The 20378-nt window shown below is 45.0% G+C and overlaps 1 protein-coding gene across 7 annotated transcripts; it reads right to left on the bottom strand.

Moving 5' to 3' along the window:
• Window positions 1–57: 57 nt before the first annotated feature.
• On the bottom strand, window positions 58–19986 carry SCLY (selenocysteine lyase). 7 transcript variants are annotated; one of them, XR_014565077.1, is made up of 14 exons: window positions 19839–19986; window positions 17738–17846; window positions 17029–17141; window positions 16543–16643; window positions 15904–16087; window positions 14655–14782; window positions 11609–11773; window positions 10166–10272; window positions 9420–9456; window positions 7905–7988; window positions 7600–7702; window positions 6364–6439; window positions 1212–4071; window positions 58–1105 (listed from the first exon to the last, which is right to left on the bottom strand). XR_014565077.1 is itself a non-coding variant. In XM_083741902.1 (13 exons), exons 2-13 carry the CDS (start codon window positions 17833–17835, stop codon window positions 3927–3929), a joined length of 1341 nt encoding a protein of 446 aa, XP_083598028.1. In that variant the 5' UTR covers window positions 17836–17846; window positions 19839–19986; the 3' UTR covers window positions 58–3926. The 7 variants fall into 7 exon arrangements, 6 of the variants coding, with proteins under 6 accessions (XP_083598028.1, XP_083598029.1, XP_083598027.1 ...); XM_083741902.1 differs by having other exon boundaries at window positions 58–4071; XM_083741903.1 differs by having other exon boundaries at window positions 58–4071; window positions 19782–19922.
• Window positions 19987–20378: the final 392 nt, after the last annotated feature.

Raw genomic sequence — 20378 nt, 5'->3', positions numbered from 1 at the left:
TGCTGTGTCATAGCAAGACTTAAAAAATAAATAAATCAGGCTGGCATTGATACAGGCTTATTTTTAACTTACCACATTTTAATGTATTTTAGACTTTAAGTTAATATCTGTTTTACAGTGTTACCCACCTTGGCTCCACAGAACAAGGCTACAGACAGCAGCATACCAGATTAACATTTTGATAGGTCAGCAAATAGCTTGTGATTTCACATTTATAAAAAGCCACAGAATCGTGAAACCAACCCTTGATCTTGTCTTCTTATCCCTATTATCAGCTGGACTGGCTGCATCTGTGCAGCAAAATAAGTTGAAATAGACGTGACTCTATCCTAGGCCCTACTTAATTGTCTTCTTTGAATTCCTTCCACGATGGTTCTGAAACTCAAAAGCTTTCAAGAAATACACATAATATAGCATAACACATAACATTTCCAGACAGACATCCCCCCCCCCATATATTTGTGCCTGGCTGTCCTCCCCAATCCAGCAAGTTTCATTTTATCAGTGTTTCCCCATCAATCAGGGTCAGCAAGACATTCTTCACAGCAGGTCTGATGTTTTCCTATGACAGTTAACTGAAAAGTAGTCCTTGGGATCTTCTTTTCATGGATACAAACAAAAGACAGTTCAGGGAGCTGATACAGATCTATGAAATCAGCTTACGTGCCAGGAAAATAAAGGAAAAGGCTAACCAGTTAAAAAATAAAGCATTTGTTCCTACAGATGTGACAAATCCCCTAAAAGCATTAGGCACCATCTACTGGGAAAGAGGATACCAGGCAAGATTCTTATTTTCTCTAAATTCTCTGAACTCTTTTTACAGGAAACAAATATTAGTACCCTATTTGAGGGTAGTCAGTCTAAGGAAATACAATGGTGCCTGTCTCCCTGAGATGAGTAAAATCGTTCCTATTCCTGTAGGATTAGACCTACTAGCTTCCCATGCACAAAACTGAGGAACTGCATGTGGGCATTTGCTTCTGGCGCTAACAATTGTCTCTGATAATATAACCAGCCTACCTATGTGCCACACCTGGGACTTTGAATATATATGTATTGGTCCCTTCTTCTGCCCCCAAACAAAATAATATAGGACAGTATTCAGCTAAATAGTTGCATTAGTGTAGTGGGACCCCACCCCTCTCCTCCCCCTGTGACTCCCCTCCAAAACTGCTCCAGAGGGTTGGGTGAACCCCCATAACAGATTCAGCGTTACACAGGGGGAGAATGTTCTGCTGTGCAAGGAGATGTTCTTGCACCAACAGAATATTCACCTTAACACTATGGCGTATACAATCCATCCTGACTAAATTACTATTTTATAATACCTATCAAGGCTGCAGCAATCCAGGGACCCCAGATAAGATCTGAAGGTACTAACCAAAAGGAGGGAGGATCTGAACTCTGCTTGCCTTGCCACTCTTCTGTCCTTGCCCCACCCCCTTCTCCAGTTCCCTCCTTTGTAACAAAAGTACTGGCTCTTTCATGCTAGAAAAGAGAGCACCGTGCAACACAGTGTTTAGCACAGAGATGGACTATGGTAGCTTAATGTGCTAACTTGCTTATATAAATGAGAAGGCATAACCTTCATCCTTCCCCTCACTCTCCATGCTACAAAACACAGTGCCTGCAGTGGCAACTGCATAATATGCTGCACAGGTCAAGGTGGCAGACCTTTAGGTATTTGAAAATGGCTGCCATATCTCTTCTCAATCTCCTCTTTTCCGGGCTAAACATACTCAACTCCCTCAACAATTCCTCTTCTGCACATGTTCTAGCTTGTCAAAACCCTGTTGACTCATGTTAAGCTTGTGATCTACTAAGACCCCTAGATCATTTTCACAACTACTACTGGCAAGCCAGGTGTCCCCCATTCTTGCCTAAGTGCAGAACCTTACATTTCATAGGATTATAGAGTTGGGAGGGATTCTTAACGTCATCTAGCCCAACTCCCTATTGAAATTTTGTTAGTTTGGGCCAATTCTCTAATCTGTTAAGGTCATCTTGAATCCCAATTTTGTGTTTTGCAGCATTAGGTACCTCTCCAAGTTTAGTGTCATCTGCAAATTTGGCTGTCACCCTCTCAATTCCTTCATGCAATTCATTTATAAAGATGTTGAACAGCAATGGGGCCAGGACAGAACTCCGTGGCACCCGACTTGTCACTTTTTCCCATTACTGAACACTCTTTGGATTTGGGAGCTACAAATCCATCTAACAATAACCTTGTCCAGCCCACATTTTACCAGCTTCTCCGTAAGAATCTCATGGGGGACTTCGTCGAAAGTCTTTGTGAAATCAAGCTACACTACATCCACAGCATCCCCTTGATTCACCAGGCTTCTAACTTTCTCTCTATATATAAAATGACAAAATCCCCCATGATATTCTTGCATATTGGTGCCTCCTTCTCACAGACAAGGCAAGCAGTTATAGCAATGGGTCCATGTGGTACCTGTCCTTCCCTGCGGGGGGAAACTCACTGTAAGAGCAACCCCTGCCATGCATCCTGACAAGGAAGATCAGGGTTTTCAGAATGCCTTGTAGGCAAGACAAAGAGCAGCAGAAGAGAACTGCCTGGAAAGCCAGAATTCTCCCCACCACCTGTTCTTATGGGAAGGAAAACCATTGCCAGTCAGATCCTTGCTGTTGGCTTGATCAAGATGCAAGCCAGCTGGGCAGGCAATGACAAGAGAACCAGCATGCAGTTGTCTACGATTTGCTGATGGGAAACGATTGCTATGCTGGCTCTCTTGACATCACCTGCCCCATCGTTAGAGTATTTCTCCATTTAGGGTAAACCAGCAGCAACAGCTACAACCAGGATCTGTTGTTGCAAGAGCTACGTGAGGAGATGACAGCTATGATTGATTTCCTCCTTTTGGCAACCAGGGCAGATAGTAGCAGTAACAATTTCTGGTTCAAATCCCCCACCATCACCATTGGCATTTCCAGTAGGATTCTTTTCATAACTTAAATAGCCCTTTAGCACTAGGGGGATCATCCACACTTCTACTTGTGCAGTGCCTAGAAAGTATGACTTTTGAGGGGGTTTCTGCTTGACCCACTCCTTTGCAAGGGAAAACTTGCTCTTTAGCAACAAATCAGAACAAATAGCAATCCAGGGGAAACCCAAATTGCCATTTGCTCTGATTGAGTGCTAAAGAGCAGTTTTCTCTAGAAAAAGCAGCAGGACAATGGAAGTGTGGAGAAGCCCTAGGTTAGAGAGGTTGGTATCTATGCAGCCTTCATAGCACAAAACACAGCAATGTGAAATGAAAGTTTCTCTCTTTCTCTTTCTCTTTCTCTCTCTCCTCTTCAGCTCTAGAAGAATGCACATTCTAGTCCCACTGCACATCTCAATGCTAAACACAGTGCAATACTATAGCAGCTACAACCTGTTGCTGCAGCAAGAAGAAATATTCATGTTCCTTCATTGTTTATATAGAGGGCAACTGCTTTTCATTCCTGGTAAGGAATACCCCAGAAGGGTGGCATCAAAAGAGTGGCTGTTTCCAGGTACCAAGGCAAGCTCCCAATTTTTCAATATTTTGGGATTCACCTGTCCATTCAAACCATAATATTTAGGCTTGTTTCCTGAACCCACACAAAAACCTCAATCATAGATCTAAACATCCAACTAGAAATGTTTACCCACTTCAATGAGTAAAATCTGCTGGCAGAGCCTGCTCAGCATAGTGACTACATTCAGGGAGCACTGATTTCTGGCCTGCTGTATTCAAGGGCTGGGGAATCACTAGAGATTATTCAACAAGAATTCAGTGGCCAGAAGCTGACTAGAATGTTATCTAGCCTCATTCTGTTAAATGTAATAGCACCTAGAGCAATGGGAAATTAAGGTCAGGTAAGCTCAATTCCTGGTTTCAGAGGGCAAAACTGTCTCACTAGGTGACTGAAAATCTGGCCTATTGTAGCTGAGCCACAGCCTGCTTCAGATCTTCCACAATCAGGTCCACATCCTCCTTGCTGGTAGCACGACCCACACTGAGACGCAAGGCGTTCTGTGCCACGTCATAAGGAATTCCGCAGCTAAGCAGGATAGCGGATGGCCTGGTGAACAAAGATAAAGTAAGTCAAGTTTAACCTCCTAAAACTCCCTACAGTGGTTCCAAGAAGTGAACAGAGGAAGGAAACAAAAATTATGCAGTCCTATACTTATTTCTAAGTCTCATTAGTTTCCAATATGAGCCGCAAACTCTGCCTCTGCAGTGCCCATTCACATCACTGTTCTTCCTAAGAATGCTGCAGTCACCCCAGCTTAGGTGCAGATCCACTGCAGTGTTGGTTTTAAATGATAGGCAACACTTTTCTCTTGCAGGCAGCCTCTGAAATATTGCCCAGGAGGGAATGTGGCTAAAAAAGGTTCCCCATCTACTGGTACGTAGAGTGGTTAGAGTGTCAGATAACAACTGGGGAGAGCCTAGGTCCCAGCTCAGACATAATTAACTGACCTTGAGCTAGTGACTAGCTAACCTCCTCACAGGTTTGGTGTCAAAAGAGAGTCAAAGAACTGTGTATGCTGCTCTGAACTCATCAAAGAATGAGAAAGAAATGTAAAAAACAAACAAATAAATCTGACTTAAGCCCAAACTAGATGCAACACCATTTAGTGTTAGCAAGAAGAGCTGGATGGGGACCCTGGCATGGAGGTACTGTAAGGGAGCTTTGACCCTGCTGTGGCCCCCTGCCCCTATTAATCACATTGGGGGAAAATGTTTCTATCTTCTCCAGTGGAAGCTTTCCCCCCATGCATATAGTAGGCACAGGCAGCTCCATCCAGATTGGGACCACCATGGCAGGGGAGGAGTGGTTCAGTTCTCTCCCCCAATAACAGGGTGCCAGTCCAGACTTGCCCCACATTCCTGCAGTTGTTACTTGCGTGAATGGCATCTGAATTTTGTTTGGCGCTTCCCGCTTGCTATTCAGGAACCTGCTTTTGAACGTGATCCTGTGCGCATCCATGTGGAAACATGGAACTGAAATGTATTATCTCTGGAGCAGGTATGTGAGCAAAAGCCTCGATTCTAGCACATTCTGTTCTCAGATTTGGCTTCAGCATTATGTAGCTAATCAATTGGTACACAAGGCTTGTCATACCAATATTCTCATATGATTTTGCAGGCCTCAGACATTAAGTTGAACCACAAGCATTCTAGGAAAATCTTTAGATGAAAGAAATACAATACAAGGCACTTAGGTTTCCACTGCTCTCTCCAGTATTTGAAACAAGCAGCGCACAACAGCAGGGGAGCAAGTTGCTGCTCAGACACATGATCTGTCACACTACACTGCTCTCTCTATTCAAAGGAAAACCACTTGATGATATCCTAATCCTAGGCACTTAGCTGATCACCTATTTCCCTGCCCAGCTGGAACCATCCCCTGTGAGTTCCAAAAGAGTGGATGCCAAGGTAGAAAGGCCACAGCTTATGCAAATGTTGGCTTGTACAAAAGTGCAAAGAAAACACTTTCCACTAAGATACAAATACATTAACCAGCTTATGAACTTAAAGCAGATTGACCAGCTTCCATAATAAGCTCAGCTCCTGAATAAGCGGCAACAGTCTGCAACACTATCTCAGTAACCCCCTACTGCTAGCACCCTTTCCTGTGCTGCCCTTATCACCTGGGGAAAAAGTGGGACTGGCACTGTGGCAACTATACAACCCCTTCCAGTAGCTCTTTAAGGCCAGGTGAAGGGCAGATCACACAGCTAAGTGGAGGGACAGGATTAGTCTGCCCATTGTCCAGGGGCAAATGGCATGGCCTGGATGCAGGGTGAGAGACTGTGGGAGGCGGTGTCACATGTCTCTGGCAGTCTTCTCCTAAAGCAGGAGGATTTGAAGTTTGAAAATGGAAAACGTTCCTTTTGTACATCTTTGGGGGGCAGGAGGGAAGACTGTAAGATGTAAGGGCTGGCGTTACTGTCATAGGGTGGAATTCAACATTCTGCTCTTCCAATCATTCTGCCTGCACAAGCATTTCAGCTTGCCAGATGAAACGATCCCACCATCTCCACCCACTGTTGTGGGGGTCTCCTGACTCCCCTCCATGAGCCAATTTTGGGGCAAACGGTGGGAAATGGGAAAGTTTCATTGTGCAAGTGCAAGTCCTTGTGCAGGGCTGCTGCTGACAGGGTAGGTTGGGTGAATCCTACTATTGTCACACACACACACACACACACACACACACACACACACTCTATTACTACCATTAAGAAGCAGAGTTCCCTGAGGAGGTGGGGAAGTACAGGTGTTGCACCCTTTGCTTTCACTTTTCTACATCAAATGGATCTGTTCCCTCCAGCCACAGAATACCCAGTTTCCCAACATGGTTCCTTACCGGTCACCCTTCTCGGAGTGGCATGCAGCACCAACACTGGCAAGCAAAGTCCTACAGTGAGATAGCACCAGCCGCCCTGCAGAAAACACAAGACATAGGCATGCCATGAAATACCCAAGGACCTGGTGGAGGAAGGAACGCACAGAATCCGTTTTCAACACCCCCCCCCCTCCGTTCAATGCTTATCCCATCTACACTTTTGCTAGGACTGGCTTCTCACTAAAGCTGGAGGGAGGAAAAAATAAACAAATGCAAAAGTTATGCACATCATACATATAAAATTGTCAAATGCAGATCTGAACAGGCAAAGTAGGGTTTTAATGACAAAAAGGTGTAATAGATAAAATCAAGATGTGGCTTTTACCATTAGAATCCCTCCTGAAATAAATATGAAAGTCATGCTGAAATTATAAAAAGCCAAAGCTTAAAACTCATTTCCTTTGTTTACAGTGGTACCTCCAGTTACAAACTTAATTCGTTCCAGAGGTCCGTTCTTAACACGAAACTGTTCTTAACCTGAGGAGTGCTTTCACTAATGGGGCCTCCCGCTGCTGCTGCTGCTGCTACTGCTGCGCCGCCACTGCCATGTGACCTCTGCTTGCAACCTGGGGCAAAGTTTGCTACCAGGAGTATCTACAGTGGTATCTCGGGTTACAAACACCTTGGGTTACAAAAACTTTGGGTTACAGACTCCGCTAACCAGGAAGTAGTACCTTGGGTTAAGAACTTTGCCCCAGGATGAGAAGAGAAATCGTGTGGTGGTGGCGGCGCAGCAGCTGCGGGAGGCCCCATTAGCTAAAGTGGTACCTCAGGTTAAGAACAGTTTCAGATTAAGAATGGACCTCCGGAATGAAGTAAGTTCGTAACCAGAGGTACCACTGTACTTCTAGGTTAGTGGAGCTCATTACCCGAAGCGTTCATAAGGGGGATGGTATGTAACCCGAGGTTCCACTGTATTTGCAAAATTTCACAATTTGTAATTTATTTGAGCAATTAGAAAACCAATTTCCAATACCATATTTTAGCATCTCCCCACTCCCCCTCACACAGCAGCAGTCTGGTCTTCATCTGCTCTGAAATTATCTTAAGAGCAATGCAGTCTTGAGAGCTATAGACAGGATTAACACATGTGTTGTTCACCGAGGAAGCTGTAGGCAAAAAAATCCCCAACACCACCTAAAATAGACTGACAGCAGCCATATAGGAATGGTGAAAATTTAGAGCCATAGGGGATACCTTTTAGTCCTGAGCCCATGACAGAAAAGTTACAGGTGTTGCACAGTCGCCTTGAGCCTTTCAGCCTGCAGTTAAAATAAACTCCTTGCTCTTCAAACGCGGCCTAAAATGTGCAAAAATAATACTTTCAAGAAATGTTTGTTAATGATTGGCCTCACTTCACTATCCCCCAGCTTAGCGTTCCTACAAAGGAAGGCAGCAAGAAGAAAGTGCCATGCAATTCTATCTACAAACAGGGGTCAATCCTCCCTTCCCGATGCAAAGGTTGCAGGTGAAAGCAGAAAACAATCACCCAAAGAACTCACTTCAAGTCTCTCTTCCAGGTAATCCCGGACCTTCCTCATGTGAGCTTCATAAACCTCACAGTGCCTGCTCACCAAGTCTGCTGCCTGCAAAAGAAGACAATCAGCATACCATGTTTCTCAGTGGCTACAACAAGAGACATAACCATGAAGGGAATGATGATTCCCATAGAATGTTCCCATCCAGACAGATGAAAACAGATAATGGGTAGGAAATCTGAATGGAATCACCTTTTGTGCCTATTCATAATGTGATTCCTTTGGTCTGACAGTGATTTGTCAGAGACCAAGAAAAGTCTACATGGCACAATTTTGCACGAGCCTCTCTCTCTAGAGCACACCTGCAAGGTACCCACCACTCTCTAGCAAAACCCATTAATCATATAACTATATACCTGCAACCTCAGTGACATAAGCTCTCTTCATAAGTTTACTCACCTGATCTACCAGGGTTCTAAACTGCACTGGCAGCCTACACAGATAGCAAAGGCTCCCTGCTTTAAAACCTATTCCTCTATGGTGCATTTTGTTTTAATATACTGTTTGCTACTTGGGGGGGGGGGAGGCATTTGGCCAAAAAGCAGGAGCTGGGAGGAGCTACACAACCTTGGACATGGGGCTAAAGATGCTGACCCACAGCTCCTGGTATCTATGTTGTCCCTTTGTGAAAGCAGCACATGAAGAGGGCTACTAGAGAAAATCTAAACATATTCTCCAACAGACCCTAAAACAGTGGCTTTCCCCTCACCCCACCCCAGTGTATATATAGGCCAACTTGATGTATCTTTCTTGTTCTGGCATGCTATTCACATAGAGCCACAGGGAAGAAGAAGAGGAGGAGTTTGGATTTGATATCCCGCTTTATCACTACCCGAAGGAGTCTCAAAGCAGCTAACATTCTCCTTTCCCTTCCTCCCCCACAACAAATAGTGAATGTGAAATAGTGAATAGTGAATAGTGAAATAGTGAGGTGAATGGGGCTGAGAGACTTCAGAGAAGTGTGACTAGTCCAAGGTCACCCAGCAGCTGCATGTGGAGGAGCGGAGACGCGAACCCGGTTCACCAGATTACGAGTCTACCGCTCTTAACCACTACACCACACTGGCTCTGTGGTAAAGATTAGCTATTTGCTCTGAAAAAACATGCCTAGAAGAACAACTTCTAGTATTTCAACAAGTCCTCAGTAACCAGATCCTCACAATGATGGGAAACAACCAGAGTTTACAGTACAGCATTTTTAAGCATCCTTGTCTCCTATCAGTGTCCCACTGTGCACAGATTTAGAACTTTTGCTCCATAGGTCAAATAGCAACTCCACCTCCACCTCTGGCATGAGAGCACGAGGGTGTGAGGGAAGAGAAGCACCAGCACAGATAAGCAAACCCAGGGAAATCTGTTGCACTGCTTCTGCCTTTAAATTATTGTAAAAAGAATGCTGGGTTGAAATCTGAGCCTTGCTACCAGGACAGCATCTCATGTTGAATCCATAACTGTCATTATTAGCCCTCATCAGCTTACCTTGCCAAGGCCAGCAATCATTGGTGTATTCTCAGTCCTAGAACAGAGAAATGCAGTGTGTATTTATTCCTAAAGCATAATAAAAGTGACACAAGCACAGGGGCTATATCTACTTGGGTAACTAGCATAATGCAGGGACTGAAAATGGCGCAACTGCACAATAGGAGCTACTGCTCCTGAGCTACTCAGTTGTGGGGGGAGGAGATCTGGTCTTTCTTGTTATCTGAATGTGACTTAGGAAGCTCAGATGCTGCCTTATACCAAGTCAGACCACTGGCCCATTGAGCTCAGTATTACTGACCAGCAGTAGCATTCCAAGGTTTCAGGCTGTGGTCTTTCCCAACCCTTCCTGGAGATGTTGGGGACTGAACCTAGAATCTTTTTCATGCAAAGTGTGTGCACGCACAGCCCATGTGCGTGCACAGCCCATGACGTAAACCCTACACTGCATTTCCCAGCAGCTTATCCTGAAACTCTTCACACTTTGCCAAATGAGAAACATGATACGAAAGGGGAAGGTTTTCAAAAGCTGAGCCTTTCACTCACTAATCTATGGATCCTTGGAGTCTCAGAGAAAACTATCTTTAAAAAAAACCTGCTTGGTGTCTTCTCTCGCAGCCCCTCCCCTGCGTGAAGAAGAGGAACATGGGCTACCCACATATTGCTCCCACATCCAAGAGAGGTCCCTGCCTTACTTGGCCTCTCCTTGGATTAACTGGCTTCCTCTGTGCCCTCATCCTTCTTACCCAGGGCGGAAGTTCCGTTCCTGCCCACCTCCAAACAGCATGGGATGGAGAGGAGTGGTGACACCAGGGCCTCGCACATACAGCGCTCCAATACGCGGGGCATAGAACTGAAACAATAAATCACAAAGCTAAGGCCTCCAGACAAGAACTAAGTGGTGTGTCCAACAGGAAACTGAGGTGCTTTGACCACAGAGAAGTAAGGCTGACAAGAGCAGAGAAGCAAACATTAATCCTTGGGGAAATCCTATGCTCACTGCTACCCGTCCCCTAGACTATCTCAGTGCTATTTCACACATAACAGAAGAGTTTCCTGTGTTTTCTCCCCCTGTTCTGTATCACTTGACAGGCAATTGTGTGCTTCAAAAAATACATGACAAACATGTTCCCAGATGCCAGTTATTAAACTAATTACGCCTGGAGATTAACTTGAATCATTACTTGGCTACTGGCAAAATAAATAAATAAATGAAAAGCTGTTTTTGAATACTGTAATGGAAAGTGATGTTGACACACTGGACATCTCCTGCTGTGTGTCATGCTCTCCTGCGCAATGTGAAAATGTGGACAAATTCGCTCAACATTGTTCCCAGATTGCCATCTGGTGGAGAAGCTGTTGAGTTGCATTGCATCCTAAGAAGTGAGTTATCGACTATCCACTATGTTTTTAGGTGTTCCAAGAGTTCATGATGAAAATAAAAGACAATATAAACAATACTTTCTGCATTCCTGTGCAACCATGCTAGATTCATGGGCTGCAGAGAAGAGGGTCAAGATACTATTCAGGGCAGAGTTTACATTACAGTCACCATATGACAACCTGCATGGCAGCTGTAGCAAAATACAATTGTCAGCAGCAAGCAAATCAACAATGGTTCTCAATTTTAAAAAAAACCTGAGAAACTGCTGCTCTAGCACATGGAATCTCCCAAAGTTCACAAAAGGCCAAAGTGAGATGGCCTCATTGTTTATTCTTTGTGTGTACATATTGTGCACTGTTTTTACAAACTTTCAAATGAAAAAAAAGGTTTTGGAAACCAGGATGTAGATAGCATTAGACACATTTATTAAACAACATAAGAAAAACACCTTTCGCCCTAATAGAGTCAGTCTGCAATCCTGCACAATGAGAACTGTGAGTGAGAGAACCAATCATGAACACCAAACGTTTTTACTGCCAGCTTCCTGTCACACAAAGCACCTCTGGATTATGGTTACTGTCTAGTTCTCAGAATGATGGCTGGTGTTCAGGGAGCCCTGGTATGTTCTTTCTTATTTTTCTCTCTAAATGTTTTATCAACAATAAAGGACGACTCTATGGGCTGACAGCAACTCTCTGCTCAATGGGTATTGGATTTACCATGTTGGGAGATGACCTAGATGTATGGATATCTCTTACTCTGCATGTAGAAACTACATTGGAGACAGAAGAGAGAAGCACCATACCTTGTGCCCCACAATAGTGAGATAATCCACTCCCAGATCCTGCACGTCCACTTGACCTTTCCCAATCATCTGTGCTGCATCTGTGTGTACCAAGATCCGTGGCAGACCAGATGCTGTTCTCTTCCGATTGAGAGCTTGAATCCGTTGGCTGAGTTCGGAGACAGGCTGGTAGAAGAAAGCACCATCAGGAGGCATCATCTCACCAGAAACACAAGTGTTCTGGCTCTCTCTGTTGCTACTGCCCTACTGATTGGCATATGATGCCTTCACAGAATTACTTGCATGGAAAGCTGATGGGTTGCCTTTGAACTGTTATTGATGGTATTATATGGCTTTATTGTTATGTAGTACAACTGCCCCGCCTTGGTGTTCAAGGTAGAAGATAGCACTGGGTGTAACTCAGCATCCAAACAAAGGACACCACATATAAACTCCACAGAACACATAACCTTACACAGGGAGACCATGGTTTACGGCATAGGGCTATGTCTCTGTGTCTCCAGAGAGCAAAACCTGTAATTCCAAACTAGATTGGGTGAGCAATGTGACAAAAATTGTAGAACTAAAGGTTTTACTATACAGTAGACCTGTGATTTATGTACATCTAACATGTGCGCATTCTGCTTTAGGCACTTGGCAAAAACAAAAAATTAAAAGGAGGGCAGAAAGAGGAGCAGGCATCTGGGGGGGAAACTTTGGCAATCCCACCTGGTGTTGTATCCAGTGTGCTTTGACTATACATGATTTTGGCTTTATGCATTATCCCCAGAACTTACCGTAAACACCTGTGTAAGTTGTGAGGCTTAAAAAGGTAAAGAGAGCCCTGACCATTAGGTCCAGTCGTGGCCGACTCTGGGGTTGCGGTGCTCATCTTGCTTTACTGGCCGAGGGAGCCAGAGCACAGCTTCCGGGTCATGTGGCCAGCATGACTAAGCCGCTTCTGGCAAACCAGAGCAGCCCACGGAAACGCCGTTTATCTTCCCGCTGGAGCAGTACCTATTTATCTACTTGCACTTTGATGTGCTTTTGAACTGCTAGGTTGGCAGGAGGAGTTGTAGGGCTTACTGTACCTAAAACATACTGAGACTGAAAGTTGGTGGAGTGAAAGGAGAGTGGAAATATTTTGGGGAGCATCAGCTCCCTCTCATTGGCTCTTGGGATCATCTGACCACATATAATAATAATAATAATAATAATAATAATAATAATAATAATAATAATAAATTTTATTTATATCCCGCCCTCCCCAGCCGAAGCCGGGCTCAGGGCGGCTAACAATAATCAAATAATCAAACAATCAAATAATCACACATTCAAAATATTCATTATAAAAATTAATTAAAATCAAATTAATGGCAACCAATTAAGCAATATTCTGTGCAGGTTGCCAGAGGAGGGAGTCAGGCTGCGCCCTGACCAAAGGCCTGGTGGAACAACTCTGTCTTGCAGGCCCTGCGGAAAGATGTCAGGTCCCGCAGGGCCCTAGTCTCTTGTGACAGAGCGTTCCACCAGATTGGAGCCGCAGCCGAGAAGGCCCTGGCTCTAGTTGAGGCCAGCCTAACCTCTCTGAGGCCTGGGACCTTGAGGATGTTATTATTTGCAGACCGTAGGTTTCTCTGTGGGGCATACCAGGAGAGGCGGTCCCGTAGGTACGAGGGTCCTAGGCCGTATAGGGCTTTAAAGGTTAAAACCAGCACCTTAAACCTGATCCTGTACTCCACCGGGAGCCAGTGCAGCTGGTATAGTACTGGGTGAATGTGATCTCGCAGTGAAGACCCCATAAGGAGTCTTGCCGCGGCATTCTGCACCCGCTGGAGTTTCTGGGTCAGTCTCAAGGGCAGCCCCACGTAGAGCGAGTTACAATAATCCAGTCTGGAGGTGACCGTCGCATGGATCACAGTGGCTAGGTCAGGGCGAGAGAGATAAGGGACCAACTGCTTAGCTTGGCGGAGATGAAAAAATGCCGCCTTTGTTATAGCTGTAATCTGCGCCTCCATAGAGAGGGAGGTATCGAAGATTACACCCAAACTCTTAACGGACGGTGCTGGCACCAATTGCACCCCCGCAAGAGATGGGAGTTGCCCCCTCAATCCCGGCCCAGCCAGAGGACCTCTGTCTTCGAAGGATTTAACTTCAACCGGCTCCCACGTAACCATCCAGCCACAGCTTCCAGACATCTCGCCAGTGTGTCTGGGGCCGAGTCAGGATGGCCATCCATCAACAGATAGAGTTGGGTGTCATCAGCATACTGATGGCAGCCCAGCCCAAAACTCCGGGCAAGCTGGGCGAGGGGGCGCATAAAGATGTTAAAAAGCATCGGGGAGAGAATCGCACCCTGAGGCACTCCACACACCAAGGAGTGGCGCGATGACAATTCCCCCCCAAGCGCCACCCTCTGTCCCCGACCAGAGAGAAACGAGCGCAACCATTGAAGGACTGTGCCCTGGATCCCCACGTCGGCAAGGCGGTGGTCCAGGAGTTCGTGATCGACCATGTCGAAGGCTGCTGACAGATCTAGAAGAATCAGCAGCCCCGACCCGCCTCGATCCAGCTGCCTGCGGAGATCATCTGTTAGGGCGACCAGAGCCGTCTCGGTCCCATGGCCAGCGCGGAAGCCGGACTGGAATGGATCCAGAGCAGATGTTTCATCCAGAAACCTACCAAGCTGTTCAGCAACCGCTCTCTCAATCACCTTACCCAGGAATGGAAGATTCGAGACCGGGCGGTAATTGGATAGATCTAAGGGATCTAATGATGTTTTCTTTAAGAGCGGACGCACCACTGCCTCCTTCAGTTCCCCTGGGAATATCCCAGTGCCAAGGGACAAATTGATGATATCCCCCAGGGGGGCCCGCACCTCGTCTGGACACGCTCTAATCAGCCATGACGGGCACGGGTCAAGAGGACAGGTGGTGGGCTTTCCAGCTCGGAGGAGTCTGTCCACATCGGCTGGAGATATCCGGTCAAAGTGGTCCAATACTGGACCCGAGGACAGTCGAAACTTCATTTCCTTAAACATGTAATAAAAACTGAAGGCACAACTCACCATGATAACTCCAGTTTCATTATTGGCCAGCATAATGGAAACTAGACATGTAGTTGGACGGATTGCTGCAACAACTTCATCTACTTCCACCTGTCCTGTCACTTTCGACACGGGTACAAAAGTGGCTTCTGTAAATCAGGATGCAAAACAGATGTTGATCCCATAGCTCAGTGCGTTCATCAGCAGTTACTATGTATCTGGCAGCAGTGGAGAAAGTCACAGGGAATAGCAGACCTATTGCTAGGCAACAGCCAAGCGCTCCTTAGTCTTGAAAGATTAAGATATGGCTGTCATAAGGGAATTTGGGAGGAAGTGGCTGTTGGCTTAGAAGCAGCATTTAATGAAAGAGGCAGCTGACCAAAAATGCATTTTCCTGGAGCTCAGCTGGATACTTGGAAGATAAGAGAGGAGGAAGCTGAGGGGAAATGCTGCATGCTGTTTAAGTCTCTTCAGTTTGCAAAAGCCCCCACTAAGAGCTCTGAGTCTCATACTGAGTTCTGCCATGATCCTGCCCAATTGGAGAAGCACCAGAGATTAAAACTATGACTGTTTGAACACAAGCTATATATTCCCCCCTCCCTATGCAGTGATAAGACCACTTATCAGCCAGGTTAGGAATGCCATCTCTGACTCCATGTGTTGGTCACTTTTTGACAGGCGAGAAGGATAGTATAGGATAGGTTAGGAAAAGGAAATGATGCAAAGAAATGAATTTGAATTAAAGGTTCAGAACTGCCCCCAATTCTGGACCATTAGCACCACAGTGAAAGTACTGCTGAGCCAGCTTTAGACAGCTCACATTTGGAGTAAACAATAAAGAGACAGTATACCAAAAAAACACCCTTCATGGATCACTGCCTTGTTGTGGTGAAGGGGCTTGAATAATTCCAAGAAGCTCTGAGTCATGCTGTGCAGGGCCACCCAAGACGGACAGGTCATAGCCAAGAGTTTAGACTAAATGTGATCCACCTGGAGAAGGAACTGGCAAACCACTCCAGTATTTTGCCAAGAAAACTCCATGGACATAAAAAAGGAGAAGCTTTGAGAAGAAAGTGAGAGCTTCCAAGGCATGCTCATGGGGTCACGGAGAGTCGAACACGACTAAGACAACTGAACAACAATACCAAAAAAAGTAGTATTTGCTACTCAGAAACTAAAATTGCTATGAAAAGAGCTTTTGCCAAAGCAGATTCTGGCAAGTGCATATAATTTATCAGCAATCTCTGACTATCCACTACAGTATACTCACCAGCCTCATGCTCTTTCACTAGGTGCTCCACAGGGAGACGGACTGAGTCATGCTCAATGCAAGATGTAATTAAATGTGGACACAGCCCCAGAGTCTTTTGTTTATCTTCTCTTGGTCCATCAGAACTTTGCTTGTTGCTTTCCTTAAAATGCTTCACTGCAGTGTGGATCACTAAATTGTTTGCCTGAATGGAAAAAGGAGGGATACAAATCCCAATCTCATATGTTCATATTAATATCCAGATTTACCAGTGCAGTCCTCTGGAGTAGATAATGCTGAATTTCTTACCCAAAAACTAGTTCACTGGCAGACTTGTCTTTCAGTCTCAGAAGGATCAGAGGCAGAGGACTGATTTGTAGTCATTACCTCCATGTGAGTGAATCAAATTGCAATACATGCTCCTTTGCAGGTTTTAAATAAAAGATAGAGCCATTCAACAGAAGAGGGATAGACTTTCTTTTTATCTGATGGGTGTTTGCTGGGTCTTACTTGGCACTAATTAAGAATGGAGTCACCAATGCTATGAGAAGCAAATAAAGTCAGACTCCATTTTGGAAAAAAAGACAGCTAGCATGTTATGGGTTGATCTCTTAAATGACTACCAGGTCAAAACAGTGCTAGCAGCATCTCATATCTCACCTCTGTCCCACCAGAAGTGAAGACGATGTCCTGGGGTCGTCCCCCTACCATTCTAGCCAGACTTTCACGGGCTCCATCTATAATATTTTTAGCCCTTCGACCTGTGAAATCAAAGGCACATTTATCTTATTATCAAGGCAAGGTGGGGGAAAGTCTCCAAAGGGTGGCATTAGGGGAAGACTACCACCTTGAGTTCCAGGATGTAATAAAGTGATAAATAAACAAATTATTAAGTCCACCCAAATTCTGAAAGAGTTTAGTTGTTTTGATACAGAATAATTATTTCTGGTAAGAAGAAGTGCCAGATTTGGCTCTGTGTTCCTTGCATGAGCATTTATTTCAGCGAGTGCTAGAGAGTGGATCACATGCAGTAATACATTCCTTTAAGGCCATTTCAATGCAGTAACTTGAATTTAAAAAGGCAAGATGAATATAAAAATGAGATGGATGCTTTCATAGAATGTTTCCATCCAGGCTTGCTCTCACCTTCTGTATAAGAGCTGCTCGGATTGCCCCATGCTTCATGCATGGCTTCTGTAACTGTCTCAATCACCTCTGGAGCCAGAGGGGTGGTTGCATTGTAATCTAGGTATATCTTCCTGAAGGGAACAGAATGCAAGAATAGTTACAATAGAAAAAGGAATAAGATAAGATAGGAATAACACTAGCACTCTTTGGGCCAAAGTTGCATCAATGGTTATGAAAAATGCTGCCCTAACCAAACCACTTCTGAAGTCATCATTGCCACAGCCTCTCCAAAAAGATGATACTGAGGTTTTGAAATACAGTAAAACATCACTATCTCTCCCCAAGCTTTAAAATGTGGTGCCAGTTTTGATGTATACATCATAGGACACACTCACATGAATGTGACAAAGTGGGCCCAGGCCCATGAAAGCATATGCCACAATGTATTTGCTAATCTTTAAAGTGATTTTGCTGAAAACCACAGCTTTCTAGCACTTAAGAGTGGATTGCTGTAATAATCTTTCAGTTCCTAGAGCTCAACCCTAGGATTTTTTTACTTGCTTGGAGTTTTGTAATCCAATCTACACACATTTACTTGGAAGTAAGTTCCACTCAATTCAACAGGACTCATTCCCAAGGTATATTGTGGGTAAAATAGCAAAATCTCAGCACTTACCATTGTAAAAAAAATTGTCTCCATTTTTTAAAGTCAAGGGAAGCTACAAACCTGTTTGATGAGTTGTTCTCTTCTCCATCAAAGTCAATTTTCTCTCTGTTCTCATTTCCTTTGTTCACTAATACTTTCTTCATTTGGTTCTCTTCCATTCTCCACCAACCTATTTTAAGAAAAACACAGCCCACTATGTTTCATGAAACATTAGACTTCAAATAGCACGCAAATTCTGACATGCCTTTGCCCATTAATCAAAAAGACACCACTACTCGTTCTGCTGTATCTTCAGGAATCAGAGGCACTGACTTGCGCCCCAGATTGGAGCGGCCCAGCATCACACGCAAGCGCAACGTGACATCATGACATCACACGTGTGAGGCCAATGGGTATGCAATGAAGCCCAACACCACTGCCCCCTGCTTGCAACTGCAGACCAGAATGCCACCACCCATGCACCGCCTTACCTCCACTGGCTCTCTACAGCCACTGCAGCAGCTATGCCAAGGTCTCTTCTGCAAGGCCTCCAGTGAAGGTTAGGCGGCAGGCAGCAGCGGTTTGAGGTGGTTCAGCTGCATTTGTAGGCAGGATGGTGGTGGTGGGAGGAGCCCAAGGACTAGACACACATCACTGGGAGGCTTCCTCCACTCCCTCAACATGGGGGGGGGGGGCTTGGCCTGCCTACAAATATTGAGGGGGTCCAATCCTATAGAGATGGCACCTATGTCAAGAATATTGCATTACCATTCTGTAGAGGTACTTCTAAAGATGGACATAAGAAAATTAGAAGAAATATTTCCCATCTCTCAGATTCCCTGTCTTCCTAGGACTGATATGCTATCCTCCCTGGTTTCCAGCTGGAAGGCAGTCAAAGAAAGAGTCACACACATTGTCAAAAGATTTGTAAATGGGAGATATGTTTTAGGACTGACAGTGGCTCTCCAGAATCGCCCCCCCAAAAAATCCTACCTGAAAATGCCAGAGACTGAAAGTGAATCTGGACCTTTTGCATACAAAGCATGTGCTTTACACTACCAAGCTACAACTCTTCCTCAAAGTTGAATTGCCTAATGTCCCCAAGGAAGCTCATAGTAGAGGGGAAATTATTATCATTATTTATTAAATTTCTATACCGCCCTTCATCCAGAGGGTGGTTGACAATATAAAAACACAAAAATACATACCATACATACCATAATAGCAAACAAAAACAATACTCCCCACAGTTTAAAAACCCATAGAAAGCCAAAAATTCTAATTTGTAGTTCAATCTGCAGTGATGGTAGTTATTCTGTTACAATTTTCACCTGCTACTCCATTTTCTCTCACAGGCTCAATGCATAGGCACTGTTTATGGGCAAAGACCTGCTTCTAGCTTCAGACACTTCCAACACATTACTAGAATAAAATTTTGTTGTGTAGCTAATCACTCAACAACGGATGGGAGAGCCTCACACTATATGAAAGACCCTTAGATGTCTTGCAGTCCTATCCACAATTGTTATTGTTCCTCTCCGTTTGTAATTATCATTGCTTTGTTTTTGCACCGAAACCCTGCCCTTTCCATTAAGATTTTAGCACAACCTTCTAATCCCAATAGCCTACTGTAATTAACCCTAAATACATGTACCTGAAATAACTGCTTATCTAAGCCTTGTCTCTGCTTCCCTCCCGTTTCTGTCATTGCCTATTTCTGGATTGTGAATCCCTTGGGGCAGGGACCTATCAGCTCCTTCTTGTTTTGTTGCAAAGCCTCATGAACATGGATGGCACCATACTACCATTAATACAAAAAAAAAAAAAAATTATATGAGTCACCAAGTTGGTTCCTTTTATTTTATTTACACTGATGTGTTTTTACTGCTGAAATTGTGCTGAACAAAATGGAGAACTGTTCTCCTCAGCTCTTGCCCACAAGACATAAACTGAACCTCCCTTTGGACTAGGGAGCGTATATCTTAATAGAAACAAAGCAAAGATACGACTACTCCCGCCCCCCGGGTGAGAAAGCTGCCTATCCAAGAACAGATAAAAACAGAATGCTGGACTGCACAACCTTCCGCCTCAACGCGACCATTTTTATACAAACTTCGCGGCGCACCTATTGGCTACTACGGCATAATTTCAGCTACGAACCAATCCGCGTCCTCCAACTCACCAGGTAGCTATTGGCTGCTGAGGCTCCTTAACACTCCAGCCACCGACGAATCAGATCCGCGCCACACAATTCGGACTGACAGTGGCAAGGCGGGTTGACGCGTAGTAGAGACGCAGGAGCCGGGGCATCCGCTGACTCTCCCTTCCCACTCTCACTATCATTAGTAATATGACGACAGTCTCCCGAAAGAGGGCATTGGTCTATGGTCGAGTCTGGTACTGGTGCGGCTTCAGCTTCCGCCCAAGAAAGGCCATTAGTTTAATCGCGACCAGGCGGGTTGCCTCCTCAAGGACCAATCAGCTTCCTCCTCCGCCAGTGCGTAATGGCGCTCAGCAGGGCACGGCTGCGTTAGTTAACCAATCGGTTGCCTCGCACTGACGATAACCTGCCTCCGACCTTCCCCTTAAGAAGCAAGACCCCTTCGTCCATTTGCCTTGGGTTCGCTTACTGGTTCTGCTCACCTGACGGTAGTTGGCGACTGGGTCTTTTTTTTTTTTGCCGTCGTCGTTACTTGTTCGTCCTTTTTTTCTTCCACAAGGA

Source organism: Podarcis gaigeae (assembly GCF_964106915.1).
Source record: "Podarcis gaigeae genome assembly, chromosome: 5".
Taxonomy (NCBI): domain Eukaryota; kingdom Metazoa; phylum Chordata; class Lepidosauria; order Squamata; family Lacertidae; genus Podarcis; species Podarcis gaigeae.
This window is presented reverse-complemented; position numbering and strand designations above follow the sequence as displayed.

Bases quoted from the DNA above. Each gene is read 5' to 3' on its own strand.
- SCLY (XM_083741901.1), bottom strand. From the start codon at position 19,602: ATGTCTTGTGGGCAAGAGCTGAGGAGAACAGTTCTCCATTTTGTTCAG. The intron at 11,774-14,654 runs GTGAGTTGTGCC...TTCTTCTACCAG, and splicing joins ATGAAACTGGAGTTATCATG to CCTGTCTCCGAACTCAGCCA. The intron at 7,989-9,419 runs GTAAGCTGATGA...CTTCTTTTGCAG, and splicing joins TGATTGCTGGCCTTGGCAAG to GCAGCAGACTTGGTGAGCAG.